The 15,912-nt window shown below is 37.0% G+C and overlaps 2 protein-coding genes across 2 annotated transcripts; one reads left to right on the top strand and one right to left on the bottom strand.

Moving 5' to 3' along the window:
• Positions 1 to 1,945: 1,945 nt before the first annotated feature.
• On the top strand, positions 1,946 to 4,334 carry LOC145224559 (uncharacterized). The gene is made up of 6 exons (XM_080091094.1): positions 1,946 to 2,485; positions 2,613 to 2,676; positions 2,897 to 2,945; positions 3,022 to 3,141; positions 3,214 to 3,388; positions 3,572 to 4,334. The coding sequence occupies exons 1-6, from the start codon at positions 2,280 to 2,282 to the stop codon at positions 3,846 to 3,848; spliced, it is 891 nt and encodes a 296-aa protein (XP_079947220.1). The 5' UTR covers positions 1,946 to 2,279; the 3' UTR covers positions 3,849 to 4,334.
• A 2,916-nt stretch (positions 4,335 to 7,250) lies between these two features.
• Positions 7,251 to 15,646, bottom strand: LOC145224549 (ATP-binding cassette subfamily G member 4-like). The gene is made up of 15 exons (XM_080091084.1): positions 15,340 to 15,646; positions 14,962 to 15,082; positions 14,127 to 14,244; positions 13,376 to 13,508; positions 12,521 to 12,723; positions 12,107 to 12,230; positions 10,576 to 10,690; positions 10,196 to 10,293; positions 9,959 to 10,087; positions 9,556 to 9,663; positions 9,201 to 9,369; positions 8,896 to 8,996; positions 8,513 to 8,671; positions 8,187 to 8,379; positions 7,251 to 7,808 (listed from the first exon to the last, which is right to left on the bottom strand). The coding sequence occupies exons 1-15, from the start codon at positions 15,523 to 15,525 to the stop codon at positions 7,648 to 7,650; spliced, it is 2,118 nt and encodes a 705-aa protein (XP_079947210.1). The 5' UTR covers positions 15,526 to 15,646; the 3' UTR covers positions 7,251 to 7,647.
• Between the last annotated feature and the right edge of the window lie 266 nt (positions 15,647 to 15,912).

Here is a 15,912-nt window from a genome sequence, read left to right as displayed (position 1 = left end):
CAAAAACCACTCCACTATAACCAATCTTCTACACCTAACTCACAATATTTATGCCAACAAGGAATTAGGAAATGATTGCAGAATTGTCTTTTTAGACATTTCCAAAGCGTTCGATCGAGTTTTGCATCATGGGTTGCTGCAAAAGTTACAGCAAGTTGGCATAGATGGGAACCTACTTACGTTACTTCGGTCGTATTTAGATGGTCGTTTGCAAAGGGTGCGCTTTAACAATGTTTTCTCTGATTTCATGCCTACCAACGCTGGGGTCCCACAAGGTTCAATCTTGGGTCCATTGCTTTTTTTAATTTACATCAATGACATTTCCAACAACATAACTTGTAACATCTCGCTTTTTGCTGGTGACACAGCACTCTACTTCTCCGATAAATGTCCAAATAAACTTTGCGAAACGTTACAGCAAGATCTTAATCTACTTGACAAATGGGCCTCCAACTGGGCAATCACATTTAACCCATCTAAATGTAAAGTGTTATCCTTATCTAAAAAATCCACACATCCTACGATTTATTTCAAAGGTTGCGCTTTGCCGGAGTCTTCTTCCCACAAATACTTGGGGCTGTTGTTCACACCAAATTTATCCTGGCACAGCCACATTTGTTCCATTTGCCACAAAGCACGAGTGCAACTAACTCGCCTACGTAAAATTTCCGGATTTGTTTCCCGTCACATTATTTTTACACTTTACAAGTCCTACGTCCTTCCTTTACTTGAATATGGCGATATTTTATTTGACAATTGCAATACCTCGGAAAACGTGCAATACGACTCGGCAAAACTAATCCTAGGATGTATGAAAACCACGTCGCACAATAAAATATTACGTGATCTCGGCCTAACACCGCTTTACGTTCGCAGAAATGTCCACGCCCTGCTTCAGTTTTATAAAGTTTTACATCGCATCGGACCTTCTTATTTGCTTGAATGTGCACCACATTTCGTCAAAGACGTGGTTTCTTACGACCTTCGTCATCCACTTAAAATTAACTCCATTCATTGACGCAGCAATCAAAAGTTTAACTCGTTTTTTTGCAAGTCCACTCGCTTGTGGAACGAGCTTCCACAAGACATTCGCTGCCTGCAGTCATTTTCAGCATTTAAATTTAAACTTAAAAGACACTTCTTTACACCGGCCAAATTCACTGCAGTCCATTGTATGCTAAGACTTGGTCACAGCCCACTGAACATAAACCCTAAACATTATCGTCGCTGTGCTTGTAATGGTTTAGAAACAACAACACACCTATTCCTTCAATGCCCATTATCAGCTCGTCCCCGAATTGCTTTGCTATCAACATTGCAGAAAATTTTTTCTGCAGACACCGAGCTTAGTGTACAATCTTTTCACAATGGTGCTCCTCAAATCATCCTTCGTTATATTTTGTTCGGACATCCCGGTTTAAGCAAAGGGAATCTTTTGTTGTTTTTCAATGCTGTTCAAGTTTACCTGTCTGCTTGCAAACGATTTTGATTTGTGTACTGTACTTTTTTTACTATGCTGCTTTGGTTTGCTTCTTTCCACTACTTTATTTTATTACTGATGACCCTGTTTTCCATTAATGCGTTTCGTCTTGTTGCATAACGACACGACAAAGGGCAATTTTCAGTTTTCGGACTGTCGCCTGATTGTCGAAAAATACAATAAAAAAAAAATAAAAACAATAAAAAATTACAAAAACTTGCGAATATTGTGTGTAAAAGCACCCTACATACTGTCTTAAACGAACTCTCGTATAAGCCCTCTGCCAAAAGTACGGTTTCCGACTCGGGTCGCGTACGGTTGCGGAACTAGTACCAGTGCGGTAGGGGAAATACCTACAGGTGAACCTTATAAGCTCACGTTAACAAAACAACGTTTGAACAAAAGGTTGAGAACTTGAGATTAAATAAAAAATAAAAATGAGCCTACTGTTAAACAATCAATGTTTTGTTAAACTAGGTTTTTGCAATGTAGATACTTGCAACAGCAACTGCTCAAAGATTTTTTTTATTTCTGGAGCACCTCGCGCCCAAGTGACATTTCTGCACCACTGAGTTAAAATTTTCCATTGCTGGAAAAGAGGAACTGGTATTGCCACACCCCCACCACACCTACAAAAATGTAGTTTCAAAATAGGGGTTTTCCGCCTTTGTTAACGGTCTTTTTTACATTTTCGGTTCCTGTGTATTGTTGTGCTGCAAAGGTTGTGATGGTAATTTCTTCCTATGATTGGGTGGATCTAAAGTTGAAGCCTACTAGGCATTAAAGTCAATGCAAGATTATGACTGTGTCGAGTTTGATAACATTTTTTAAAGCTTTTCTTTGTACATCTGTTCTGTTTGTTCCTCCGCTTGGCCTCACGGTCAAGTACAGCTTACGATGGACTAAAGAAATGCACGACTCATTACAAGCAGCCAAGTCGAAAATCAACTGTATTAACTGTTGCATATTTCAGGATGCCATGGAATGTGAAATGTGTTCTGACAGGTTAACAAAAACATGCTTTGCTTTTTTTGTTTTATTAAAAGTTGGTCAACTATGAGACAGGTTTTACTTTGTTAAAACTAATCTGAAATGTTTAAAGTGTAGATGTTGCAAATTTTGTGTTTTTTAGAATTCCTTGTGAAACATCTGAAACTCATACCCGAAAACTTTTTTCTGATGAAATGATTAAAGAGGTATTTATTTATCAGTAATTTGACCTCTTTGAGTACAATTCAAAATTTAAATGCATAAATTATTAAAATTGTTTAGCTGATAAATAATGAGAAACCATCAAATTTGTGAAAACTGCAGTAAAACAACAAAAAATAAATCCCTTAAAAAGTCGGTGCAAAAATAAATGGGTTTATATGGTTCATTATTATTACTCAGTTGTATTTGCATGTTAACTTTCAGATGGTCAAAAAACAGATTTCAAGGGAAAGTGGAAAAGTGAAGACAGAATGTAATGGCCATTTATAAATAATTTGTCTAAATATATAGTTTAATAAACATAAATTATATTATAATATAATTATCAGTGCGCAAGAGATTTATTAACTCACACCTTGCTGTTGAAAACCTGGAAGATCTTGAGTTCAATATCATCAGTCCAAACCTGCCAATTGCACATGTTTATGCTGCTGGTCAGCCACTACATGGTATTTTGTTAATGCAAATGTAATTGTCACTACAGTATGCTGTTTTTCTTACTTGTTTGCATATTTTTTAAGAAAATGGGCACATGGATAATTGGCAGTGGAGTATTGGTGCTGAAAAAACTTTGGAAACTCATCCAAACATGATGGATAGCATCGGTGGAAATTTAGTTGCTCCTATAGGTGGAACATACATTGTATATGTTCACACCACATTTGTGTCAAATTTACCAAAAGGAAACAAAACTATGTAAGACCTTTTTGACTGACGATTAGGAATTTTTATTTCATTGCCCTTTACTTCCTTTTCACATAAAATTATGTAACATAAACCATTTTAAGCATCGTAAACTGTATTTTTTATGATTCCAAATATAAGTAGTGTGTGAACCTCTTGTTTTGTACCTGTACAAATTTAATTGTGTTTTTGTAGGTGCACAGTCAGCCATGAAGTCAGAAAAAAGTTTGATCAAACTACTGCACAGACACAAAGATTACTAAAGTCTGAAGAAACTTTGCGATGTGATGTTACAGTGTATCATAAAAGAAGGCGATCAGACAACAAACTTATAGGTTTTCAAACACTACACTCTCAGGGAACTTACAGACTGGAGAAAGGAAGCAAACTAAGTGTTCATTATTCAATGCCACAATATGTTGATATTGGAACCCTGTTAACTGAGACATATTTTGGAATGTTTATGGTGTAATTTAAATAAAAGTGTTGTGTTGTTGATCTGAAAAGCACTTACTGTTTATGTATTAAAGCTGTTGACAATATTTTTGTAATTCTTATTTGCAGGAGGAAAAAATGGTTTTAGGTTTTTCACAATGTGCTTTTAGCATGAGCAGATTTCAATTTGGGAAAGTTTTTATTTGTGCTTATACCCCATTCTAATTATATTAATAAATTTATACTATAACTGGTAAAAAACTGTTATGACTTTACAGTTGCCTTTTTTTATTTAGTAAGCTGAAGTGCCAACTATTTGTATTCTCTGGTGCTTTTTATTGTATTGTGTCTGTGGTCTATTGATTATTCTTTTAACTTATCGTGCCATTTGTTTATTGTTCGGCCATATGATGGTGAATTATTGGTTCTATTAATACTGTTGTTTTTTCTCATTCTTCAAGCAATTTGAATATAATCATAAATGACATTCAATGAATATGACTTTTGTTGGGCATGGAGATTTCTTAACTTCTGCTTTTTGCTTTACACCGAGAGAAACTGGGCTGTATAGTTGCATATCTTTTATTACCAACGCGATGTTTCGGTTCCTGTCTTGCCAACACGCAACACTGCTCATATATTTACAGACTCCCCATGACAAATCACACTTGCCTCACCTAGAAACAAGAACTTTAGGTCTGTTGTTTGTTGTTTGTTGTCACACACGCTGCAAGCGGGAGTTGTCCACGTTAAAAGACATCTGCCCGAGTGCAACAAAACCCAAATCAGTCTGCTATTTTATGCAACTGTTGTCTCCATCTTACGTACTACGTCTCTGGTGACTCGTGATTTACAATTTACAAATATATATATATATCTGCGATATTTGACAGAAAATACTCTGGTAAAGTGGTTTGTATTTATTGAGGAAATTAACTAAAAGGCTTTTCATTTTTAATGAATTACGATTTCAGACCCTCCCAACATGGTAATAAAAAATACTGTTTTACGCATTACCACAAAAGACAACACGATCATGAGGAAAATGATTGCAGAAAAGTATTGGTGGTTTTCTACTTTAAATATTCTTGCCAGACCTATTCAATCAGCACCCTAGTACAAGCCAAGGTATAGCAGCAATATTTAAAAGTAGGGGAGATGCGGGACCATTGGGCATGAAGGACCTTTGGGCCATCATGCGTTTCTCTCAAACTGGTCGCTGTAACGAGTTCTCATTAATGCGTTAAAGTACTTGTGTTGCAAGAGTTTTAAAGCTGTAACAACAAGAAGGTCAGTCACTTACAGAAGAAACTGTGAGCATAACTAAGTTTTCGCAGCTTGAAAGTAAATATTTTACTCCTTTACATTTTTGTAATTTCTTTGTAAGAGAAATCTATTTAAAACGAGAAGTTTGCAGGATATTAGTTAGTTAGTTGTAGGGTTAGATGAGCATTAGTATTTCTTAAGTTGATCTGTGTAACGTAGTTCAGTCAGATAAGTTTATAATGACGGCAATACAGGACCATTGAGCCAGTTGTTTACAGGACCATTGGGCATGGCCCAAAGGTCCTTTGTCTTTACACCTTAATAGCGTTAATACATGCGTTGTGCTTGTGAGTTTTAAGTATGAATTTTTGTGTTAGGCCTATGTATTTATGTTGCATATTAAACTGTCAAAAACCTTTACACAAATGAATTGTTATATTAATATAGTCTGATATTAGTCTAGTAAATCATATAACCTATATCAAATGCCTATTTTCAAAAAAAATAAACAAAGAAAAGTATGGACATTATACTGACTCTAGCTTGAGAAAAGCTGCTCTAGAGGTTTTGGATTGTAGCGGTTGCGACATAATTTGTGCAAACTTTGCAATATTTGTTTACCAAAATAGCTCGTTTTTGACTCGCTAGCTTAAAGGCTGCGAGGAAGTTAAAATGTATAGCATCCAAATCCCACTGTATTGACAAATCATGTTCGGACTTTGTAATATTTCCTGTCGCAGTTAATTAGGATGTAAATGCGACTTTGTGATCTTGTGTTTGCGAGCTTTAACCGTATGTTTTGTACCGCGCTGTGATTGGACGCTGCTTTGTGTGGAAATTGTGCAAGAGCCAATGGCCAGAGCATAGTTGTGCAGTTTAATGCCACGTGTTATGAATTGATAAAACGCACCGCTAATGTAATTGGTCACAACAGTTTTAACCCAATAGCAGTTAACTTAATTTGCTTGCTGTCCAAAATGGTTACTTTAGAGTAATGTGTTTGTTGTTAGTAGAACTTGAAATTATGAGTAAAGGTTGTTATTATTACTTTCTAACGACTTGTTTTGTTTCTTAAACATTCTATTTGAATAAGCATGTTGATTGAATAAACAAACTGAGGTGCAAAACCCTTGTTGATCGAGACTCATGACATTGATTGATGAAGAAAACTCAGAAAGTGAGGACGAAAGTACAGGTAGCCTTTATCTACCACACGTAATACCACTTGGCGTGCCACCGCGCCGTCCGCTGGTTTATTACAGAAACGTATACAGAGACTGGTGCGCTAGACTGTTTGTTCTAGCAGACTATTTTGAACTCCCGCCTAGGGAAGAATTCATTGAAAGTGTTTTGACTAAAGACATTGCCGTGCAAATAAGTTCATTCAATACCAACCGAAGGTATATTACCACAACGTATAGCTTCAATCAACTAATCATCAGAGATCCAGACGAAGCTGATCGCTATCACGATCTATACGCTATACGTAAATTTACCAACATAAGCGCTGTGTTGTTAAGCAGGTTACGAAGGCCATTTACTACACCTTTGTACCCACAGGATAAAAAATGTAGCACCCGAGAAGCCGCTTTCAGCAACAACATTCCTCGTGCAACTTTGGAAAGATACATCAAAGAGGCGAAATCTACATCAACCCTTAACTTAAGCAGTTATGACTTGTGAACTGTGATTTCTTGTATTTATGGGCCTATAAGGCTATTGATGCTGGTTGTATTTCTTTCTTTTGATTAATATTAGATTTATTTTTCAATAAAATTGTTCTACTTTCAAACACAACACTTAATAAGCTCCCTCATACGTGGTTTAATGGTCCAATATCACATAAAAATATTGGCCCAAAGGTCCTTTATGCGAGGCTCAATGGTCCCCAAGGGTAAGGACCTTTGAGCCATATTTTTTGTAATTTTTAAAACGAAATATCTTGCCAACTCATTTCCAAATAAGAAAGTTATGCCCTTGTGTAAGTGTGTTAAAACGTGTAGTACTAGTACAGGTGTTCAATGGCAATTTTTCTTTCGAACTCAAAGAAATAGTCATGAAAAACTGAATTTTGGCCCAATGGTCCCGCATCTCGCCTACATACCCGTTGAGTTACTGTACACTGCTATTCAATAATAGTTGGCTTTAAACCTTATAGAGGTCATCTCTTTGGTTCATCATTACATACTTTTATTGGTGACTGAAACAAAAACGGCAAAAGCGACAGTGGCATGAAAAAGTAACGAACGCAACCAACATATTGCATTGATATATTTAACGACAAATCGCGAATCTGTACATAAAAAGGTGTGAAGAAGTGTAAGTAGCAGCTAGTTACCGCTGATGGCAAGTATTCTATGCATGCAAAGATAATCAATATTTGCAAGCTTTTTTTTCGTACATTGTGGTCTATCGCGACTTTTCTAAACAACTGTACAGAGACAAGTATGAAGCTGGAGTAAATACAAATTAATGAACATTATATTTACATGTCACTAATGTCTTCGTAAAAATAGCAATAACTGATTTACTTAGGCCTATATACAGCTTTAAGCGCGAGTTAAACTTTCTTATTTCTCCAACCGAACCCGCAACCGCAAGGTCAGGTAGGCAAGGAATCTCAGTCCAAGGAAAAAGATACCAAGGATTCCAAAGTCTAGCCAGAGATTGTCTTCTTCAACATCCATCTCCTGGAGGACTCGGGTTGTGTCTTGAAACTGACATCCGATTCCTGGTACCCCAATATAAAAACAGGGGTTATTTTTAGTTTTCATAATTTAGCCTTTTTACTAGAATCAAACCCAAGACTATAACGTTAATTCAAATGTATGATGGTCAACGACCACGCCTTTCCCTAGTACCACCGATTTCCTGTAATAATTACATATGTGACGCAACGCCACCCAGTGTCGAGTTTTGTTACCGATCTTTACCGATATAGTCAGTATAAAACAACCTACTATGTGGCCATTTAACACGTAAGTAATCAGCCAGGTCTTTCTGAAATATTATTTGAACTTAAAACTAGCTCCGGGAGTTCTATACACAATGTGTTGGCAGATTATGAAATCTGTTTTTATTACAGCCGTAACATCGTAAAATTATTTGCCTTTGTCATTGTTGCATTGCAGTTCAGTGCGATTTAAACCGTATATTGAGATGAGGATTCCCTCAAATCCGTATCGCACATAGGAGCTGTAGCTGAGCCATTTCAGATACCACGGAATCGTCTCAAAGCGAACAAAAAAGCCAGAAAACAAAAGCACTGGAATAGCTGTGATTGGTCCCACAAACGTAGCGACCTGCAGAATAATAGAAAAGCTTTCAGAAAGACTTTTTGCAACTTAGTCTTTGCATGTACGACGGAGTGTTTAATGTTTATAAAGTTGTCTTTGCTGTTAACATCTTACTTAATACCGACCAAGCTCAAATCACCTGCAAGGATGTTGACGCTGCGCCAATAAGAAGCCCAAGTGACTGCGCCACAACTGAGGTCATCACGAAGAGTGCTAGAAACAAGAGGAATCGTTCGACGTCATAAGGTTGTGACGTCATGAAGTATACAATAGTGCAGTAAAATGTAGGAAAGATCACCTAAACAAGCAAAAAAAAACGTTCGGTTGTTAATTCCTAAACAAATAAATGCCTGCGAAATGTAAAATATAATCTAAATCTTAATTTTTCGATTTCGTTTTGTCTGAATAGCAACATGCTACAGCCTGCAGCCCATGTAAAGGCGATAAAAAGTGTTTTAGCATGATGGCTTATGACAAAACGTCAGTGTTTGCGATCTTAGACAGATCAAAAACATGCTGTACCTGGAAGGGAATGTCGGCAAGAGTCTTGGCGATGTAATAAGCTTTTAAAGAGTACCAGTAATTCATATGTTCTCTCATAAAAACAGTCATCTCCATTGGAACTACAAAAAGGCACATTATAAGTTAAGAAAGGTGAAAGCATTGAAGTACTGAACCAAAACACTCTTTAAACAGTTTTGACTGTAACTGTTTAAAAGTGACAAACAATTTGTACTTGGCACATGAAGTCAATATAAACAACATGATGACAATATGATATACTTTTTTGTTTGTGGTGGTTGAAATGTTGAAAATTTTGTACTTACAGGTGAGTACAGTTGGCATGAGGGAGGCAAACATGACAAAAAGCACAGAAAAGAATAGAAATCCTGAATTATTTAAAACTTTCTCCGCGTTGTCGCCAATATCAAGGTACAAGAGGCCGATCATCACACCAATAATCACGTGACTTAAGAAACGAATGTGTGTGAGCATCTGAAACAAAAAAACGGTTGATTGGTAAAAAAAAGTTTCAACCAAATTAAGGCAAGCAACATACAACAAGGGTTTAAGTAGCCAAAGTTTTTAGGATGATGCTTAAAGCCCAATTTATAAATTCAAACAAATGTTGCGAAATTGTTTCATTCTAAACTGACATTGCTAAAAAAGGAAACTCATTACCTGGTCACGAACGATGGAAATAAATGTTCTTTTGAAAAGAATTGCGAACTGAGTCAGACAGCTTGTATTGAAGGTCTGACACGCTGACAATTCCAATTCTGTCTCGATCTGTGTAAAGTAAATGGACATAAATTTAGGTATTTTTGTTTAGAAACAGGTGAAGAAAAATGTGTTTTTTCCATTGGCTGCCATTGTATAGCCTTGATCGCTACTATAAACACATCGAAAAAACACATTTTTAAGTTTGCATTATTGTTGTTTTATACCAAACACATTTGATTTTTGGAAGAAAAAAATATTTTTCAAGATTTTTGAAAATCTTTACTATTGTTTTCTTAGTTTAGCCAGAACAAATTTCGATCATGCGCGCTGGCTTCCCGTGAAAATATTTATGGCGACTTACATTTTTGATGGTAACTTGATGGGCTGGCTTGTCAATTACTTGCATCACGATGCTGTCGTTTGCGTTTTTTATCCACATTTCTTCATCCTTTGATGATGACGAACTTACTACTTGACTGTTGTTGGCTTTCTGTGTACAATCAAAGTTTGTAATTTAATGGTAAACTAAATTACCTTCTCAAACAGGTGTTTTTTGTCAAGTATCATTCAACCAATCAAACGTTTGTATTTATATCACCTGACATGTGTCGGCATAATGTTCGCATTTTCCGGCATCAACAGCTTTAACCAGGGTTGGATTGACCTTGCCATATTCACCAGAGGCAACCTCAATGACTGCAACAAAACAAACAAATTTGATTGAAGTGATACTGGTACATATTCGCTTTGAAACATGAGGGAAAATGTGAAACCGTAATTGAGGTCTAAAACATACGTGCGCAAATTAACAAACTTAGAATTTCCGCATTAGAAAGGAAAACAATTTATTTTTCTTCAAACAGGTATAGCACAACTTGAGGTAAATTTAATATGTATGAAGAAGTATGCGATCCGATTTAAATTAGTTATTGTTTTAACAGTTACTAGTCAATTTTGTATATATTGTGTACGACTTACTGTAATCAGCAGGGTTGTGGTATTGTGGGCAACTCAGACCGTTGTCTCTGAGAAATGGCAAAAGACCTGGTACATTTCCGTGATACAAGCATTGTCCGCTTCCCAGAATATAAAGCTGAAAATATAAACGTATATAGGTCGAGGTAAACATGCATGGAAATGTAAGATTAATTTTTATGTACTATGAAACGTTTATTTAGTTGGGTTTATTAACTTTTGTTTGCTTACTTTTGTTTGTGGCAGTGAATATAGAAAAATAGGTTTATTTTTAAAACTGTTCGTCTTCTATTAATCTATAGCTATAATTTGGCTAAGGCATATAATTATTTAATTTTTATGTGACCATATAGCCCAGGGGTGGGCAAACTTTTCAGCGCAAGGGCCGCATTCAAAAGTTCTTAATCTTATGGGGCCGCATTGTATTTCACCAACGGCCCCCCAATTGCTTGCTTGTTTTTTTTAATAACTGGTGTAAAGAATTGCTTAAAATGCTCATATTAATAATTTCTAACTTGGTGCATAAGTTTAACTGAACGGAGCTAACTGTTTATGACGTCATAATCGGTATTGTGACGATTGTGGTGCCTGTTTATTCGCATTGTTTGCAGACAATAAGCGGATAAAAAGCCTGGCGCATGTGGTTCTTAGGATGGTAATCTTTTTTTAAGTCTCACGAAATCTGTTTTTAGCAGTTTGAAAATCAAAATATTTGGCAAAATAGTTTTAGTTACGTCACGGCAGCCAGTACATGTATTTTGACATACATGGTCACGGCCGCACAAACTCGTCTACGCGGCCGCATGTGGCCGTACGGCCGCAGGTTGTGTACCCCTGATTTAGCTTAAAATATTAACATAGTATATTTTCAGCTATGTGCAAATACGTTTGTTGTCACTTTGTTTGCACAAACATTGGTTGAAACGCTACAATTAAATAAAAAAATAAAGCATTTGTTGTAAACATAGCATGTGTTGCAACATAGGCTGCATCACGTTTTTTTGTTAATAAATTCCTTGCGCCAACATTAAACAAAGCGAGCCGCTTTTAGTATCCATCTTAAGTGTCGTGGTCTGTGTTAATGATTCTAAACCCGTGTTTAATGTCCGTTTGCAATGTACTGCAACGACCTAAACTTGATCCAAAGTGACCAAAGTTTTGGCGTCAACAGTACAAAGTGGGCTGTATTTGAAAACGTGAATGGCTTTTACTTTTATCGAACGAAGAAATTGTTTCAAGTGAATATTTGCATGATAACGCAGACCAATTCACGTAAACACCCCCGGTATTTTTCAAAACTACGCCTGTGGTTATAATACTATTCAGCGTTGCTCGGAAACTTGCTGTTTAAAATTTCCCAACATTTGGCGGGCCGTAGTTTGCCCACCCCTGATATAGCCTATTGAAAAAAAAAAGATTGCATGCAAGCATTGGTACTTCTGACCTTTAATATAACTTCAAACGCGTACTTGTTGTCAACAACTTTATGAGTACATGTTAGCGTGCTAGAACAGCGTAACTGTAAAAATTTTACCATGTCAAACATTTCAAATAGCTTTGCTGATGGTTGATGAATTGTACAGATGACGGTTCTTCCTCCCATCGCAAGTGACTTCAGAAGGGAAAGTACTTGAAAACTTGACACACTGTCAAGACCACTAAAAAAACATTTTGGTGACGTTTTTTTGTGGGAAATTTTTCGACATTGAGTTGGAACAATTCGAAACAGCAAAAATATATTATTATTTCTCTTGGGTAGAATATTTGCCATAAAGCGCAACGAGGCAAAGAGCACAAATGGTGGAAAGATGGTAAACGGGTTTCAGGTATACACCGTTTTACGTTGCCTGGACTATTTTATAAAAGGAACCGAAAAAAGTGACTTTTGAACCTTTGGCATCAAACGGTGCGCGCTTTTATTTCAAAATGGATCAACCACGAGACAAACCTTGTTGGCTCATCGAAAAGCATGACCGGCGGGTTGTTCACAAGTTCCAGGGCGATTGCCAACCGTTTCCTCTGTCCACCGGAAAGGTCCGAAGTCCGAGTTTTTCTGCATGGCATCAGACCCAGAGTGCTGAGAATCTCGGACACAATTTCCTGCTTTCGTTCACCACTAGTCTTTCTTTCCAGTTTAAGATTGGCTGACACCTTCGAAGGGTGAAAAGGTTACCAATCATTTGCCCCATATTTTGTATCATGTTTGATGGACTTTGGAATTGGCGAGGGGTAATTTAAATAAACATGTTCTGACGCATGATTGCGTAATCGAGTATACTCCCACACAAAGCTAATGAGCAAATTGTTTCAATGCCTAGAACAGGGGTGTCCAACCCGTGGCCTGCGGGCCACAAGGTTCTGAGTGACCCGCGCGTTGTTTTCGAAACGACTTATTTTATCAACTTAATCGCCTACGTAATTTATGGAGACGTTTCAATCCGAAAAAATGGCATTTATTGTTTGCTTTATTTCTTTGTTAATGCAGTAATACACAGCTGTACAAGTTAAACTTTTATTGCATCACAATGCACATTGTTACGCATGCGCAAAACGCAGAAATCCCATTTGTAAGAATACAAATTAGCAGTAAACAGTCAAGTGCAGTAAACAGTAAACATTCCCGCGCAATCATTCGTAAACCACATTTGGCCCTTTGGCTAAAAAGGTTGGACACCCCTGGCCTAGAATTTACGCTTATTCGACGACAAACAATCCCAAGCAATTTTGGTTGTGTTACCTACCCATCGTTGTATGTGATTGCAAAGTTTTGGTACTAAGGAACAATATGAGGCAGACAACTTACCATCATCGATTCCATAACAGTGAGATGTGGAAGAAGTCGATCATCTTGCATGATGTAACATGACTGCTTTCGAAAAGATCGCGAATCTCGTGCACGGCCGTTGATCAAAATCTCTCCTTTCATTCCCCGTTCTCTGCAGAGCAAAACAATATTACATGACGACATTTGAAGTGTTTTACGACAAAAATCTCTGCTTTAATCTGTTGGTAAGGTGACCTTCGCCGTGGGTTGAAACATACTTTTAATATGTTTTTGCGCCATCAGGGAAAACCTGTCAAACTTTTATGCAGTAAAAAGATTTGGTATTATGATTGTATTTGTTTATCAAGTTTTTCAAATTAATTTAATGGTCTGAAGCAGGTGTGCACAACCAGCGGCCGGAAAGACGAATATATGCGGCTGTGAACATGTATAACACAACATACAAAATGTTTTAACCAACATTGCATGGCAATACAAAGATAATCTTTATCGTTTTTTTTAACTCGTCAGCTATTTGTCCTCATCTTTGGCACAGTTCTTTTTAACTGTCAGTTATTTTAAGCACATTTACATGCAGTCAAAAAACGTGTGACGTAATCACAACACGAATTTTGAACTTTAAAATGAGCTGCAAGAAAAATAATATTTTTCCAAGCCCTCTGCTTAAAATGTTTGTTAAACTAATTTAATACACTTGTAATTGCTAAATGACCTTTCGAAATCATTGAATAAAACATGTTTAGTGTCAAGAACGTCGTGGCCTGCTTACCTATATCCGGCAAGTAAATTCATCAGGGAGCTTTTTCCTGCACCAGACGGACCCAAAATCGCAACAAGCTGGCAAGACGAAAATTGTCCTTTAAGGCACTTCAGAATACATTTGTAACCTGTGGGTGTTGGTAAAATGTAAATGTTGAGGCCGTATTAACTTGTAACAAAGGTTTAAAAGACACGGCTTCGAGAATCGTGTCGTCACAGACATGCTTTGGCAGCTGCTAGCGCAAAAGCAATCGATTTTCGGGTAACTAACGTTCAATGAACGAAAGTAACCTTTTGTTAGAGGTCAGGAGAACTACATGCAGACAAAACCAACTCGATGACTGACGTAACGACGCGCAATTCATTTTTTATGAGCGTCTGCAAATTGCTTTTTTTCATCTACGAAAATTTGCTTTTGCCTTTATTGATCAATACTTTATTGAATGTATTTAAAACTGCTGACTTACTCTACCAGTCATTATGGGTTTGTTAAAACATTTCAATAATCATTGTAAATAACTTGGGTGTGTAAGATTGTATTTGTCAAAGCAATAGACATGGCAATGCACAGAAGCAATCAATGCCAAGTGTTTCCTTGCGGCGCTTGCCAGAGGTTACTATGTGTCAATGCCCTACAGTAACCCGACTACCGCACACCGCAAATCTTTCCTGACGTGTATTAGCACGCTGCCGTTCGTGGGAAATACGTGCAATGAATTGGGAGTTAACATTGAAATTATTTGCTAATGAGCAATTCTCATAAACCTTTTGAACAAACACCTTTAGGATGTGATCAAATTATTGGTCTGTTTTAGACAATGCGCATAATCAATCCATCTACTTACCCTTGTTTTTGAATATTGATCCTTCCCTAACCGAATAGCTAAGATTGGAAAATTTTATTTCAACTGGTTTCCGCCGAGGTAGGTGACCAAACTTTTGAGCGTCGGTGAGTTTGTTGTCAACCTAAAAAAATACAAAACGCTGGCTATAAAACAACTTCACATGCCACCCCAGTTAAAACATTTAGTTTAAAATCTATCTAAAATATGTTAAAGAAGTTTTTACATATGTATGTCACGTAATTTGTAGCAAACTTAACTTTGCTGTCAAACACTTGTTTTGTGACGAAAAAGGCGGAGCCTCTTTATTTTCGAATGCATTTTGAATGCAGTAAAATCCCAGCATGCATTGAGTTTGTGTTCGTGAAACAAATCAATGACCTTTTTGATCAGCGCCGGCGTATGATTTGGGCGCAGTAACGGCGAACCGCAATCTTCGGACTTCGAACTCTGCGATTTCAACGCAACGCCACACGAATTAGGGATGTCGTTGGTGGTCGTCATAGAAACCGACGTGGCGGCTGGTGGGGAAATGTTGGCGTCCTGGAGTGAGTTGGACGCATTCATGTTTGTATTATTTTGCAATGGCGGAAGCAATGTACAATTTGAATTGCTCAGGCCAGTGCTTGTACTTTTATAAACTTTCCAAATGTTCTAAAATAAGAAAACGTTCTACATGATTAGTTCAAACTTTATTGCTTACTTTTTTGGTATCGATTTGCACAGGGTATGTACACTTCAAAGCAGATTTGTTCGGTGATTAAACTGTTCACCAACACTTACGTTACACATGATAAAAATAGCACCAATGTCGCGTTTCTCGGTCACGATTATAAACAGTATCCGTAAAGACCTTTTACATTTTAAAAACATATCGTTGTTTTCTACCATAAATTTCGGCTACGTTTGTATGCCGTTGAGAGATGTAACTATACCGACAAAAAACGGACAAGC

The sequence above is a fragment of the Phallusia mammillata genome, chromosome 1, assembly GCF_965637545.1.
Source record: "Phallusia mammillata chromosome 1, kaPhaMamm4.hap1.1, whole genome shotgun sequence".
NCBI lineage: Eukaryota > Metazoa > Chordata > Ascidiacea > Phlebobranchia > Ascidiidae > Phallusia > Phallusia mammillata.
The sequence above is the reverse complement of the archived record's forward strand: the minus strand, read 5'-3'. Positions and strand labels throughout refer to the sequence as shown.